Raw genomic sequence first — 15,136 nt, forward strand, 5'->3', positions numbered from 1 at the left:
CTTGCCTAATAACAGAAAAATACTTATTTTTTTTTACTGAAAACTGAAGTGAGGTTACAGTGCTTCAAAAAAAAAGAATCTAAATAGATCCACTGGGATTTAAACTGGCTATCTGGAAACAAAGAAGTCTAGATTCTGTTCTCAGCTGTTCAGTTCTACTTTGTCAAGCTCACTCAAAAAATAAAGCAACAAATTCAACTGCCCATAGTAAGAAAATCCACAAGAGCAGTGCAATCTTTATTAAACATGTATCTGGCAGAAACAATAAGGATACACAAACTAGACAACTAACCATTCTCAGGGACACAAAAAGATTCCAGGTATCCCTATACGAATAGGTCTTCCAGTACTAATAACTCATTTACTTAAATTTTTCCTTTTCCTTCCCATGAACCAGCTCCAGCTATATAGCTTTCTACAGTTTCATATAGTATCCTTACTCTGTGGCTTTGGACTTGAAATATTTACAACAATATTTACCAACTGAAGCTTGTTATAGATAGATGCACAAATGTAAAAATTAAGTAAACGTGATTGATATGATCTTTAAGGGAATGGAAGACCTTGCTAATCTAAAACAACCCACCCCCCTTACCCATGCCCCCCAAGCTGCTTAAAAGGCACAAAGCTGCATTCATCATGATGATTAGCTGTCTCCAAGAGAAGATAACTGCCATTCTGCTAGCAAACAGTGAGAAGCTGTCAGGGAATTCACCGTGACCAAGGAAAAGGGCTCAGAGCACATGACAAGGAGGACCTCTTGAGTGCTTGTGATACACGCCAGTCATCACCATTCTTAGCTCTCTTCTATAATATTACCACCATGGGGTTGGTGTATATGGCAGACGGTACTTTTCCAGTCAACTTCAGGAAGAGAGAGCTTGTAGGTCAGTGATTATCAATTTCAGGTCAGTGCTCTTTATTTTGGAATACTACCCTTACCCTGCTAAATTTTGAGGATTTTAAAACACTTAAGAGTCAATATTTAAAAGAAGAAAGGGGGTTTCAACTCACTATAACACAATAAATATGATCATACTTTTAACCAGCAAGTAAAGAGGTAGCTTAATGATTTTAAATCAATGTACTCACCACTTTTTTAGCATCTATATTTTGTGACTCACTTGATTTCTGCTTTCCAAGGTTTTTCATGTAACTATGAACTTCTGAATCAAAACATTCAGCTCCATAAAATGCACTGCTCCAACCAGGACTACAGCTATGAAAGTCAGGTAGATTGGGAGACACAAGGTAGCTGTTTCCAGCTATCTTTATTATGGTCTCTTCCTCTGGCTCTATATTTTCTTCTGTAAAGCCTGGACCAATACAACAGCCGTTGCTTTGTAAACATTGCCCCTTTTTTTCTATAGGGATAGTATTCTGCAGCTTCAATTCTTTTTTGAAATTATCCGAAGGTGACTCATTAAAATCCATTTCAGCTAATGATGTATTTATCATAGGCTCAGCCTTCACATCAAAGGTTGCTTCCCCTTCTCCTAGAGAGGGTGTATGGGGGGGAAAGAAATAATCGTCATGGTGCTGTGATGCATGCTTTGTTGAACTTAAACACTACACATACAAAATACAGTTATGAAACTACCTATGACCTCTAACAGTAGTGTTAGATGCTTATTTTGGCTCTGTGCTTTCTTTTTCCTCAACTACACATTGTAAAACGATAAAGGTTAAAGACATTTCAGAACTATTAAGCTTTGGTCAATACATTTCTGAAAATTACAAAATATGTTCTGTGCATATACAACAAGCATTTAAACAAAGGATAGTACAGAAGCTTTAAAACAGAAGTTAAATATGTCAGACCTGCGCATGCATTAGCAAAAAGCTTAGCTCTTGAGGTTTTTTCCATCCATAAGTCTTGAAGCTTTTATTCCATACACAGAGGGCAAGAATACTTGATATAGCCAAAGGGGACACAGATGTTAAACTTCCTGCTCCTACAGGACTCACTCCCTTGAGCTATGATGGGACTTCTTTGCAGTTGTAACGGCTACTACCAACCTTGAGGGAGTGAGGCAACAGTCAAAGGTTGGTATGATGCTGACAGGAGCTTTTACGCCTGCCAGAAGTCTCCCTTTTCACTTGAGCAATCCTCCAGGGCTTAGATATGCCACCTTGGAGTCAAACAGACCTAAACTACTGGTGCAAAGAAATCACATACCCCATGGGAAAGTCTGGCTCTACATTTGCAATAATTCTGAGCCAAAACGGAGAATTGTGACATAGAATGACAGCAGTCAAGTGCAAACTTACAAATTTATGTTTTGCCATAAAAGTTAACAATGTAGGGGTATAAGCCGTTCTGTAAAGAACACACAGTTTAGCTTTGCTCAAAACAGAGAAGTAACCAAGTTTAAATGCTGAAACTTGACTGAACTATCTTGAAAAAAAAAAAAAAAAGAAATACTGATACAACAGCAATCAAATACAACCTGTCCCTGAATACACTGAGCCTAGAAAGGGTAATGGTTTTGTTATAATAATGGGATTTACCAGTCCCAGCTCAGTTTTGGGTTCAGTTACTGAAAGATGGAATATTTTGTAAACCTTCAATCACAAAGTATGCCAGGAAAAATGCAAAACCCACACTGAAGTACAAATAAACAATCCACTAATATAACCTCAATGACTGCCCTGAAATGGTGTCCTGTAACCAAGTTTATGATCAAAAGGTAAAACTATCTTGATTAACAAATCATTTGACCTACTGTTCATTTTGCTATCTATCTTTAAAAAGGCACTTCAGTGGATAGAATAGGGAAGTGGAGAAATTCCTAGGAGAGAGGTAAAGACTATTCTTTTTTTACGTGTTTGTGAAAACACTTTTGATGAATAGTTAAAACTGCCCATTTAAATGCAAAAGCAATTCAGTTTCTAGATTTCTGTACAATTCCCTTCCCCAGAATTTGTAAATAATTTTATTGACAACACCATTTTTTATTTTAATGCATTTCATTTATTTTACTGCCTAGTTTCATTTTAATTCTGATAAGTGAACAAAGAAGGACCAGATCTGTTGCACAGTCATCCTTCAATCAATCCTCAACTTCTTCAGTAACACCTAAGGAGTCTTAAGCATTTTCTAAAGCTCTCCTCTCTGCCTAGCTAAGCTCGCTATGTTGCATGGAGCTGACTCAGTATGACTGTCCCTCTTCCCTCTCCCTACTTTAAAGCATGCCACTAGAACATCTACTGGATGAACAGAAGAAAACCACATGTAGCAGTTAGGATTTTGGGAGTTTTTGAACAGACACATCTGTGTAAATAAAAGTAAGTAAAAGTAAATGAAACAGGCATCCCACTCAATTGCATTTGGTCATATGCAAGGTTCATATAAAAGACAACAGGTCTCCAAAGCATCGGATGTTCAGATTCACTGACAATGTTCATAAGTGCTAAGGTGAGTTTTTTCCTGAAGACACACTCAAAGTGCTAATCTCTCAAAACTTGTGTCATTGATAGATTCCTAGCATACACAAAGATCTAGAAACAGGAAGTCCCTTCTCACCCTCTGTCTCACCACTGCTTGCCAGAAAGCTATCAGATTTCTTCAGATCTTGGAATACCGTGCCACACTTTGAATCATCTGCCTCAGTTATGCTGAAAATACAAGAAGATTAGGAAAAGTTAACGTTTCATATATTTTTATATTTACCTCAGTAAAATGAGATCTTACAAATGACTCTACTGTGTATGTGAAGGGTTTCATAGCATTTATCTACCTCATTAAGTTTGCATGTTCAGCTTCAGTTGTTATTTTACAAGAAAAAAATACTCAAATGGACATTAAAGCACACTAAGTAAGACAGAGATTTTCCTTTAGAGCATTTGGCAAAATTCCTGCAGAAGTATCAGAACACATACAAACAGAAGGCATAACTCCAGGCATAACTTAGACTGCAAATTACTGTAATTAATTTTTCACTCGGGATTCAACCTCTGGATAACAGTCTGACTCTAAGTCATCCCTAATAAGAATAATCACAATTTTAAGTCAAATAAGGTAACAATTAAAAACTGCTATATTCTTTGTCTACAGAATGTTAAGTAAACAGTGTCTCAGAGATATTCTGAGGCAGTTCTTGTGTGTGATCTAAAAGCTAGACCTGTATTTTTATACTGGATACTAAATGATGATTTCCTTTTCACTCCTGCTTTCAAAAACTTTACTTTGTATCAAAAGTTCATATAGAGGATGACCTCTTCATATATCTCAGTAATTCAGCTGCAACAGCTCAAGTTTCTCCTACCATAACATTCAGCTCTGGGGAATTAAGGGCCTAACCTTCAACCAGTTTTCAATGGCTCCTTAAAAATCCCAAGCCAAATGGGAAATAGGCCAGCATGTCAAGGTCTGATATCTGGAGGTCATAGTCCATTCTCTCTGAAACCTCCTGTAGGGATAAGACATCTTTTAACGCTAAAGTTTTTCTAGACCATATCTACCAAGCTTCTTTGTCAAAACTTCCAATTTGTAGTTCCAGACCATGACAAAGAAAACATACATAACTTCCATGTATAAATTTATACGTTTACATTAGCCTTCAGAAAGAAGTTTTTATAAGTATGCTGCATTTGGAGGCTGCAATAAAACAAAAATGGTTTTTATTACTTTTCAGGTAAATATGTCATTGAAGATGAAATAGTAAAAAGGAGAAGTTAAGCTGGTGTTTTCTCACTTAACAGGCTACTTACAAAAGATTGCCAAGAGGAACATTGAGTCAAACTAAATCAGTTAATTAAAACATTTCTAGCAAAGCTAAATTAATTTCCTTGTTCTTAGCTGTGAATAGAACAAAGGGATGTATAAAGAACTAAACTCAAACAGAATAAGCAAACTGAACAGTAAGAACAACATATTTCACTTCTGATTGAACAGCCTCTAACAAGACTGTGAAGCTCTCCATCAATGGTTGAAAACAATACTGATCAGAATTAGGTCTCCATTATTCAGCTATCCTAAGATGGAGTTACAGATAAGCTCAACGGAAAATATTTTCTGCTAAGCCATTAAGCACTATTTGCTATGGGGAAGGCCATGAAGTATCTAACAGACTGGGAAATTAACAGCTGGCAGGAAACAAGTAAAGATACCTGAAGAGAAGTAGCGTATCCTTTCCTGCTTCTAGGAAGTAGGGAGAAAAACATTACATTGAACTGTAAGAAGGAAAAAGTTCAAACACCTACCATAAATGTGAAGGTCTTTCTCCATTTACTACCTGATAGAGATTCTCCAGTAATTTTTCATCCCAGTAGAGGTCACAAAACTTCTCACAAATTGTATCAGAGAACATACCAAACTTAATTTCCTTTAAGTTTAAAATGAAGTTACCTTGTTTAAAAAAAGAAAAAAGAAACAAACAAAAAAAAGAGAGAGAAAAAAGACATTACTAACAATATTCTTACACATCAATGATAATAATATACAGAAGAAAATGTACATACCCATATCAAAAACTTCAACTCCATTCTCTAGATAGCCATCAAATGCAAACTCCTCTTGTATAAGATGAACCACTTTCTGTAGTAAAGTGTCACTTGTGCTGTTCTGCTGGGGCAGGACTTCAACATCAAAGGGATGAGAATTGTCTTGATTCACTGAGGTACATGGTGTGTGTTCTTGTTCAGTGAAAATACTGGCTACACTGGCAGCACACTGAATTTCTTGGAAGTTGGTTTGAATAACTGGGTTACTTTTATCAAACTTGTTCTGTGTACTAGTAGTCTCACAGTTTTGCACTTTGCAAAGGGAGGCATCATTTTCTGCTTGCATGCTCATTTTATAACTTGCAATAGTACTTGAAAGTAGCACTGGCAAACTATGATAGCAATCATAAGCAATTCTTGAACGAAGGGGTTTATTTGGTATTTGCTCTGATACAGCTAAATGTACTGGCACAAACGTCAAAACTCTTTTCTCCGAGTCCTGTTTGAGAATGATGTTATTTATATGAAGAAAATTAGGAGATGTAGGGCAAACTAAGGAGCTTGAAGGAACTTCAGATAAAATGCTCTTTTCCTGTAGAAAATGTGAGGAATCAGACGGTGATGGTAATGTAACTATAGAAGTAAATGCATTGCCTGACTTTTGCTCTTCTGAAGATATCTGGGATGAGTGGCCTGGAACTTGTAAATCACACTCAGGTATTTCAGGTGCAGTTTCAACAACATCTGCATCCTCAGTACCATAGCTTTTAGAGTCTTCTATGTATCCTGATTTTTTGTGGTTGATGTGTTTTTCTCTTCTCTTTTCTTTCTTGAATTGCTCAGAAATTGGTGTGTGAACCTCTCTGAAAAGGAAGAAAGAATTTTTTTGAGGACAATTCCAGTAGATTTAACAATGAAGTCTTAAGTTTAACTTATTCTGCTTTAGGATATACTAACTTCGTTATATTTGCATTTTGTTGCAGAATAATAGGCTTAAAGTGAGTTGCAGGAGAGGTGAATGCAACAGGTAACGTAGCTTTCTCACAATTTAGAGAAACCTGGCATGGTACTGGTCCTTTAACTGCTACAAGTTTACTTTCACTGGTAATAGGCACAAATCCTAAAAACAAAAAACACAATTAGAAAGACGAACAATATGTAAAATATAAATTCAAGCTAAATAACAATCAATTTAGATACAAAAAATAATTGTGTACCTGACAGAGAAAATCTTACATGGAGAACTGATGTAGAGAATATTAAAACAAAGTAAACATGTTAAAGAGTCTGACTGCTTACCTAGAGTTGACTCTGAAGGGTCCATTTCATGGCTTTCATTTTTAAATTCAAAAGCAACATGATCTTGAGAAGATATTACTTCTTCCCCAACAGCCTAACAATAAAAATTAAAGTCCAAACTGAATTTATTAGCATTTTCTTTTTTAAAATTCTGCTCAGCACATTACTTAATAAAAAACAAACCCATCCGCATATAAACCTAGAGTTTTAGGATTTTCAATTTCTGTGATCTGCAAAGCAGCAACCTAGTCATGCCGAGGTGGAGAATTAAAACAAATGACACGCAAAATTCTAAGGACTGGTAGAACTGTTTGGAAATCTTGATAACCCTCTGTTTCAAATCAGAACTTTTAGGTAATCAAAGTTTTGAACAAAGTCAGTTCCACGGATTGACTGAATGCATCAATTACATATTAATGTCTTCCATTCCGATAAGAGGGGTGGTAAATGAAAGAGAGATTATGAAATTAAGTCACTGGTTGTTCTTATTTCTGAGCTCTCACCCACGCAGATTGTGGAGTCAGGGCACCAAAATCTGGGGTATGACCACTCCAACAGCAAGAACTAGAAAGAAGCAATACTTAAAGACTATGTGAAAAGTAAAAAAAAAGCCCCCAACCACCAAAAAACAAAAAAAACCCACAGAGAACAAATTTAACTATACTTGCAGGGGCCAAAAATCTTACTGGAATACAATTTACAGATTTAATTGAAAAAACATAGGGAATTAAAAAAGGTGGCACTCTTACCTTAAAGACAGATTTATTCAACAATGCCAAAATATTTTTGCTGTTTATACCTTGTTCATGTAAATAACGATTGCATGTCTTAAAAAAAAAAAGGATAATTTTCAGTTAGTAAATAAGTTTTCAATCAAGCGAGGTATTCTTGCACAAGGACAAAGTCAAGATAGTCAGTTAGAAGTAATCTAAGTTTAGGAAGTCATATGAACCTATTCTGAGTACCTTATTGACAATTTCAATATAAATTAAAAACACACCCCTCTGTGTCCCTAGGGAGGTAACTTTAAAAGAAAACCCCAAAGTGACTGGTTATCATTTAATTAGGTATCAGTCTATTACCAAAAATAAATTAATATTTTGATACTCAAATCACTGAAATGAGACTTTAGAGACAACTAATTTCACATAAAATTGCTTAAAATCTAGTAACCTTAATTGCATCAGCTAGAGAAGGTCTTTCTTCAGGGCTTTTTCTTGCCATATCCAGAAGAAGTTTTTTAAATTTTCTTGGCAATGCTAGTTTGTGACTTGGTGGAACACTGTATTTTGCAGCCATCCACAGAACTGCAGCAACACCATAAATGCAGACCTATTGGTATAACATAAGAGACAGGAAAGATGTAAACAGACCAAAACAACCTTCCACTTCAAAACCAATTCCAGCAAATTATCCAAAAATTCCCCTCATTCCCCGCAAAAAAAGTAATGACTAGAGCATCCAAAGTACACATCACATTTGACTTTTGAAGATGCTGATGAAAATCCCAGCTCATTTCAAAAACTAGCTGTTATGCACGCAGGGCCAACAATAGGAGCTAATTTTCTACTGTTGGAGCAACAAACAATTTGTCTTACCTTTGTCTAGGAAACTTACTCAGGAAAAGTGTTTTTAGAACCATTTTGAAGAATTCCTTTCTCATGTAAAAAACTTAGATTGCTGCAAGCCTTAGAGTTCTACCATAAAACCTGGCCAGCAGCAATTTACTTAAAAAAGGTCACGATAATTCAGGAAGTAAATGGCATATAGTAATTACAAGCTAGTCAGCACAAGTCATATTTTACAGAGAAGATTACACCTATCAGAAGAACGAGGTACTGTATATTTATAGCAATTATTGTACTACCTGCAGGTAGACCAATTGAAACTGCCATGATGAGGGACCTTGAAAAGTACTTGGTCTTCACAAGCTTTCTTGTTTTATTTGAAGAATTACAATTTTCAGACAGAGGCAGATTTAGTCTACTTAATGCTTAGTTTACATATGTTAGCATGTACTACAAATGCAATTTTGACAAAGTTAAAGCACCATGCTTCTTCACATTGCCTCTGAAAGATATTAAAAAGGCTCAAGGGACAGAAACCTAAGCACAGTACTAAATAATGTGGTCCTATAAAACAATGTTTTCTAGCACTCTTTGGAGCAAAGTGAACAGCAACAAACACAACATGACAAGGAAATTCACTATAAAGAAAATAACCTGTGAACCATTTGAACTGTTGAACAAAAGCTACTAATAGGTACAAAAATATTTGAAATAGGAGAAAGCAGCTCCACCAAAACAAAAAAAAATTCTTCCCCTTAGGCTCAGAATTCCAAGAGGTCAATGGGATCACAATTTTAACCTAAATTTATTTACTTAGGAAAAACTTGCCATCCAATCCAGCATATCTTTCAAAAAAGTACCTTTTACTGCGGTAGTACAGCTATTGTGACTGGCACTACACAGTCTTGATTCCCATATGATAATTCTAACTAAACGTTCGTAACAACCAAGAAGTTATATAAATATCAGGAAAAAGCCAAAAAAGCAGGTCAGCTTATTCTATATATAATGTTGTAGAAAAACAAGGAAAAAAGATTACTTCAGATTTTCTAAAGAAAAAGAATAAAGTATAAAGACTTTAGGATTATTAATTTCTACTGTATGCTGAAACTGCTGTATTATACTTCAGGGTTAGTTTAAGCTTCTGAAGTCTTTGAAAAACCTGCACGTTGGATCAAAGCAGTTTAAGAAGAAAGAGCAACTTTAAAGAAGATATATAAACATTTTCTAGTTACAGATAATTTTATAGAAAGTCAAACTCTGTCTTTAGTAGATTTTTAATGAAGTTGTTTTTTTCTGATTCATGACTTATGTCTAATTTTAAAGGACTCATGGGGTACAAGGTACATATTAGCTAACGTCTTTTCATGTTACATAACAGAAATGTACCATAAATTCTGTTTTCCTGACTCTTAAGATCACGGTGGTACAGCTTGCAATTCAGATGCAGTTGCAGTGGAGACAAATACTTACCTGCTATTTATTAACATTTTTATCATCTTCGGTCTGAGAGCTCCTTATGGCTTATATCTATAGCAAAAAGCTCTAGGAAAACTATATTGGTAAGACACATAATTCATAGCGTTCCCATAGTAAAAATATGCTGTTAGTGATATTTTTATCCAGTCTTCCAAATGAGATCAGTGTTTGGGCTTTAGCCTAGACAGACTAAAATACTGCTCTTAGTGTGACCTCCAGAAGGTGAAAACATGCTTCAAAGTCTGTCTTTCTGCTAACAAAATGAAAATAATTAAGCCTCATGGAAAACTATTGAATAACAGATTTTTGGCAGTTACTCCAACAATTCTGAAAGGCAAAATTATTTTTTAGAAGCAACTAATTTTATGGGAGATCAATATATTAAAAAAACATAGATAACCAAGAAATATTGGGAGAAATGAGAAGTATTATCAGAATCTTGGAAGAGTTTAGCTTTCTTCTTCAAGCAGCAGAGGGATACAACTGTCCTTTGATAAAGTGCATAGCAACCTACATAACCTACCACATTACCTTCTCAGTATCCACATCCTCTTCTTCAATTTCAGGAGCTAAATAAAACATATCACAAGATTCTAAATGAGAAAAGAAACGAGAAACAAAAGGTAAGATATTTCCTTTCTTCTCCACTCCCTCCCAAAAGAAATAAAAGCAGAGCATGCAATGTATTAGTTTACCTTCAGCTTTTGGAGCAGCAAAGAGGATACTTCCATGGCAGTCAATCAGCACGGAGTCCAAACATAAGACCACTACAAAAAAAGCCACAAAAGGGCAAGGCATAATAAATATCTGTTCTTGTAACTATTTGACACTAAGAAAAATAAATTAAATAGTTTTAAAAATAATTTGCAATGTCAGCAATTACCCTACAATAAATGATGCTTTAAATAACACTAATGCTAGAACAGACACCACCCAATAAAGACACAGTAGATGCGTAATCACCAAAAACAATTCCTGCAGAACAAAGCCAAGAAAGTAAAACAAAATGGGATCACAATAAATAAAAGGGCTTAGAATATCGGGAGTTTATTCTCTTCATACCCAGCATTGAAAAGCAAGGCCAAGAAAGGAACAAAACAAAAAGAAATACGACAGTTAGATGTACTCTAGTCTTCTCACAAGGTACCAATAAAAGATAATAAATGTATCTTAAGCATTTAATCTCTCCTCTCTTCCCTCTTCCAACCCCATTCAAATACAGGGTCATTATCTGGAGACAGCTGAGACATATGTGGCCAGATCCAGAACTCCTCTAGGTGGGATAGGATACAGAGTCCAGTTTTGCACAAATAGTTACAATCACACACACTGTCCCACTGAAGAAGTGTTATGTAGACTGGTATTTGCAAGGCCCTGAAAATTTTCCATAGTTAGGAAAGAAATAACTGACTTCTAAAACTATTTTAAATGATCTGAGGTCTTCAGGAACTTAACATTAAGGTCATGAGATCTTGTTATACAAATTCAATGATGAAAAACTTGTGGTAAGACTGTGTCTGTATATTTGATATCTTCAAAGCACACTGTAATTTAACATGTTTCAATATAATAAGCCAATTGGCTAGCAATCTAGTCCTGCCTTTGTAGACTTTCATAAAATATGCTGTTTTCTTATTAAAAACAGAATACTAGAAGAATAGATTCTTACATTAAATTAAATAAGAGGTTAAAACATTAAATTTATTATTACATAAAACATTAAAGATGTCTAAGAGTAAAACAAATATTAATGTATTATTAAATAATAAATTGAAGAGGTCTAAGAGAGAAAAATAAAGAAAAAAAGGAAATAATCTTTTTGCTTTTGTAGTTACCTGTACAAAACACATCTAAAGCCATTAAATTGTTCACTATGCTTAATGTAAATAAAGCCTTGCCTACTACCTTCAATAATATTTAAGCTGGACCTGAACTACGTGTCTTGAAAAGCAAAGCTTTCCCGAACGGGCACCTTTACTAGTTATTGCAGCAGAGGCAGCTCCCCTGAGAACTCTTCATGCTCACTATCTTTGCTCCTCAAGAGTTAATGCCTCTGGCCCTGAATCTGCAACACAGTTCACGAAAACCAGATCTCAATGAGTTCAGTACAACATGAGAATTCTCACCTGGGTTCTCTAAACCGCCCGTGAACAACATGTAAGCAAAATCCTCTGATAAGAGGAGAGGAAATAAGTAAAGTCTCAATGGAGGGTACAAACAACTTTTGTAGCAGGTTTGAATTAAAAAATACATGAAGAGGCTAGCTTTGGGGTATGTTTTCTTACCCAGATAATTCCTGCTTAGGATAATGAAAAAAGTGTAATCAAAGAAGGATTTGGAGGAAAAGGCTAAGTGAATAAATAATAAATAATCCAGCTTGTTCCATATTTCATATATTTAACTATGATTCATCAGCTACCAATCTTACTCTACCAGTGTTAAGACAAAGGATATTTTAACAAACACTTCATATATTATCAGCTTCACTTTTAATAAGTTAATATTATTCAAAAGGAATGCTGAGAGAACTTTATGTGTGTGTGTGTGGGGGGGGCACTGAAGTAGTAACAGCACTAAGTCATTCCACAATGCAGAATTACTCTCAGAACATGCAAAGAATCCTCTGGCAGAAATATTCTAAATCTGAAAACAAGATTCAACTTCAAGGGAGCTTTATTTGTCAAATATGGAATTTTAAGTAAGGTGCCTTCCATTTAGTGGTCTGTATCATTATGTTCACTTTTACAGGCTACATAAGGTTCAGATCACAACTCAGTCTAGTATTTTGAAGACTTACGCATTCTGGGTGCATGTAAGTATGGTAACAGAGGCTGGCTAGGAATATTAAATTAGAATCTGAGCCATTATGTGCAGTTATTTGAAACCTTCACGAACATTAGGAACATGAGGCTGAAATAATCCTTCTGTTGCAAGGTGTATCAAATACTAAGTTTTAAGGGTAACATTTCTTAAAGTGCTCAGAAATCTCAATTTATGCCAATTTTCTTTTAACCCCAGTTGGCAACTAAGTACCACACAGCCACTCGCCCCTCTCCCCCACCTCTGGTGGGATGGGGGAGAGAATCGGGGGGAAAAAAAAAAGTAAAACCCGTGGGTTGAGATAAAGACTGTTTAATAGGACAGCAAAGGAAGAGAAAATAATAGTAATAATGATAAAGGAATATATAAAACAAGTGATGCACAATGCAATCGCTCACCACCTGCTGACCGATGCCCAGACGGTCCCTGAGCAGCGGTCACTGCCCCCCCAGCCAACTCCCCCCAGTTTCTATACTGAGCATGACGCCATACGGTATGGAATAGCCCTTTGGCCAGTTGGGGTCAGCTGTCCTGGCTGTGCCCCCTCCCAGCTTCTTGTGCGCCTGGCAGAGCAGGGGAAGCGGAAAAGTCCTTGACTGGTGTAAGCACTACTTAGCAACAACTAAAACATCAGTGTGTTACCAACATTATTCTCATCCTAAATCCAAAACACAGCACTATATCAGCTACTAGGAAGAAAATTAACTCTATCCCAGCTGAAACCAGGACACCTTTTTAACAGTTTTATATCATAAAAGATAAAACAGCTGAAGCTGAAAACCAAAGAGATGCAGTAAGTTTTCTGTACCTTACTATCCAATTGTTTATATTCAGTTACAGACTTCAAACTTATCCCTGTCCAGACCCTCAAAAGCAGGATTTTTAAATCAAGAAAAAGGAAAGGCAGAGTGGTGGTGGTAGTGCGAACCTCTGCTCTGTTTATCAGAACTGCTACAGATTTATTATTAGTATAAACTAAATCGACATTCAGAATGCCTTTGGAAATTTAGGATGGTCTTCTCCCAAGTCACATACAACATATTCAAATTCTGTCAAAGGACAGTTCCCTGTTCCTCCCTCAGAAGTTGAATTATGATAATTCTTCTATAAACTGAAGCATAGGGAATGTGGAAGGAGTAATGTTATGACAAGACCCTGGGCACTTTAAACTGACAAAGCCCTGTATTGTCAAAAAACCGTCAGGAATAATTTGTCACAAAGAAATCCACCCAAGAGAAGCAATTTTATGCTTACACATATATAAAACTTATTTCCTCCTGCTTTCAAGATACAAGTCCCAAGTGCTTTTCTTAAAAGCGACAGTACAGTTTCTCCACGCCCAAAATGTCTAAACACAAAATTTGTCTCGCTGCTTGAAGTCATAAAGATTTGTTTCCCCTGCAAAAGCCATCAAAACTCAGAATAAAGAGAAAAGACGACATTCTTCTATATATGGAAGCAAACTCCAAATTGAGAAAGAATTCTGTCACAATTTAGGAGAGTGAAGTTAGAAATATCGCCTATTATTTTTTCTGTACACAGAATGAAAGTTGAGGTATTTTGCATCAACAGAATAAAGAAAACATTAATACAGTGAATGTAAATAACTAAGCAAATATTTTTAGATAATTAAGACTATACCTGGATAATCTATGCAAGTCTGCAGAGTACATAAACACTCGTGACATAATGCCCAGAGTTCATAGTCTTTCAGAGGTTTACCATACCAGGACAACAGGAGTTTTAGAGAGATCCACTGAAAAAAAGAGTGAGGGTGCCAAAAGTTATTAAAAATTATCACAAACCAAAAATGTTTACTGATGCAATGAAAAAGTAAATCCTAATACACAACACACTCACCTAAAAAGTATTAAGAAAAGGTATTTATTGCACTTGCCAGTAATGAACTAATAATACTTCTTATTGAAAAAGCATTGCACAGTTAGCTGTATAGATGAACCAGTAGTTTCTTCATTGCGTGACAAAAGCATAATTCAAGTGAGATTTCAGCAAGAATAGAAGTGTTTCAGGAAAAGTGAGCTGTTTGGAAGCTCTTTCTTATCATACTAAGGAAAGACTCTTTTAGAATGTCAGAGATGACACGTAATTACAGGGACAACACCTAGACTTAAAAACGTAAAAATCCAAATGATCACCACCACAAAAAAAAAAAAAAATCCCACATTCAAATCCTGATTTACCCTGACAGTTGCTTTACAAGTCTTACCTTAAAGATTTCATCAACATTTCTTGTTCTTCTGTGAAAGATGTTAATTGATTAATTGGATTAATGACAGGTTTATTTGAAGTCCAAGCATGTTGTTCTGTTTTTAATCACTGGCTGCTCAATTTGTAGTAACAGCATTTGTTTTTCTGGCTATCAATTTAGCTTTTGATACCTGGCATAATACCTTAATGTGACAAAGATACTGCTCCATGGAAACTTACTGTTCTTCAGAGGATCCATGTTTTACATTTTGCGATTTTTTTGGGGGCGGGGCAATATAAGAACTTGACATTGATAG

The 15,136-nt window shown here is 35.6% G+C and overlaps 1 protein-coding gene across 1 annotated transcript in view; it reads right to left on the reverse strand.

Annotated features, from left to right (window-relative positions):
- KNDC1 (kinase non-catalytic C-lobe domain containing 1) overlaps positions 1 to 15,136 on the reverse strand; it is a 65,102-nt gene that overhangs the window by 14,079 nt on the left and 35,887 nt on the right. The window contains exons 7-17 of the mRNA XM_072870290.1: positions 14,253 to 14,367; positions 10,487 to 10,558; positions 10,323 to 10,384; positions 7,918 to 8,076; positions 7,494 to 7,571; positions 6,745 to 6,838; positions 6,403 to 6,565; positions 5,464 to 6,308; positions 5,206 to 5,350; positions 3,527 to 3,618; positions 1,093 to 1,496 (exon numbers count right to left, since the gene is read on the reverse strand). Coding sequence (XP_072726391.1) covers positions 1,093 to 1,496; positions 3,527 to 3,618; positions 5,206 to 5,350; positions 5,464 to 6,308; positions 6,403 to 6,565; positions 6,745 to 6,838; positions 7,494 to 7,571; positions 7,918 to 8,076; positions 10,323 to 10,384; positions 10,487 to 10,558; positions 14,253 to 14,367 — 2,229 coding nt within the window. The remainder of the gene's footprint in view (positions 1 to 1,092; positions 1,497 to 3,526; positions 3,619 to 5,205; positions 5,351 to 5,463; positions 6,309 to 6,402; positions 6,566 to 6,744; positions 6,839 to 7,493; positions 7,572 to 7,917; positions 8,077 to 10,322; positions 10,385 to 10,486; positions 10,559 to 14,252; positions 14,368 to 15,136) is intronic.

Source organism: Ciconia boyciana, chromosome 8 (assembly GCF_034638445.1).
Source record: "Ciconia boyciana chromosome 8, ASM3463844v1, whole genome shotgun sequence".
Classification (NCBI taxonomy): domain Eukaryota; kingdom Metazoa; phylum Chordata; class Aves; order Ciconiiformes; family Ciconiidae; genus Ciconia; species Ciconia boyciana.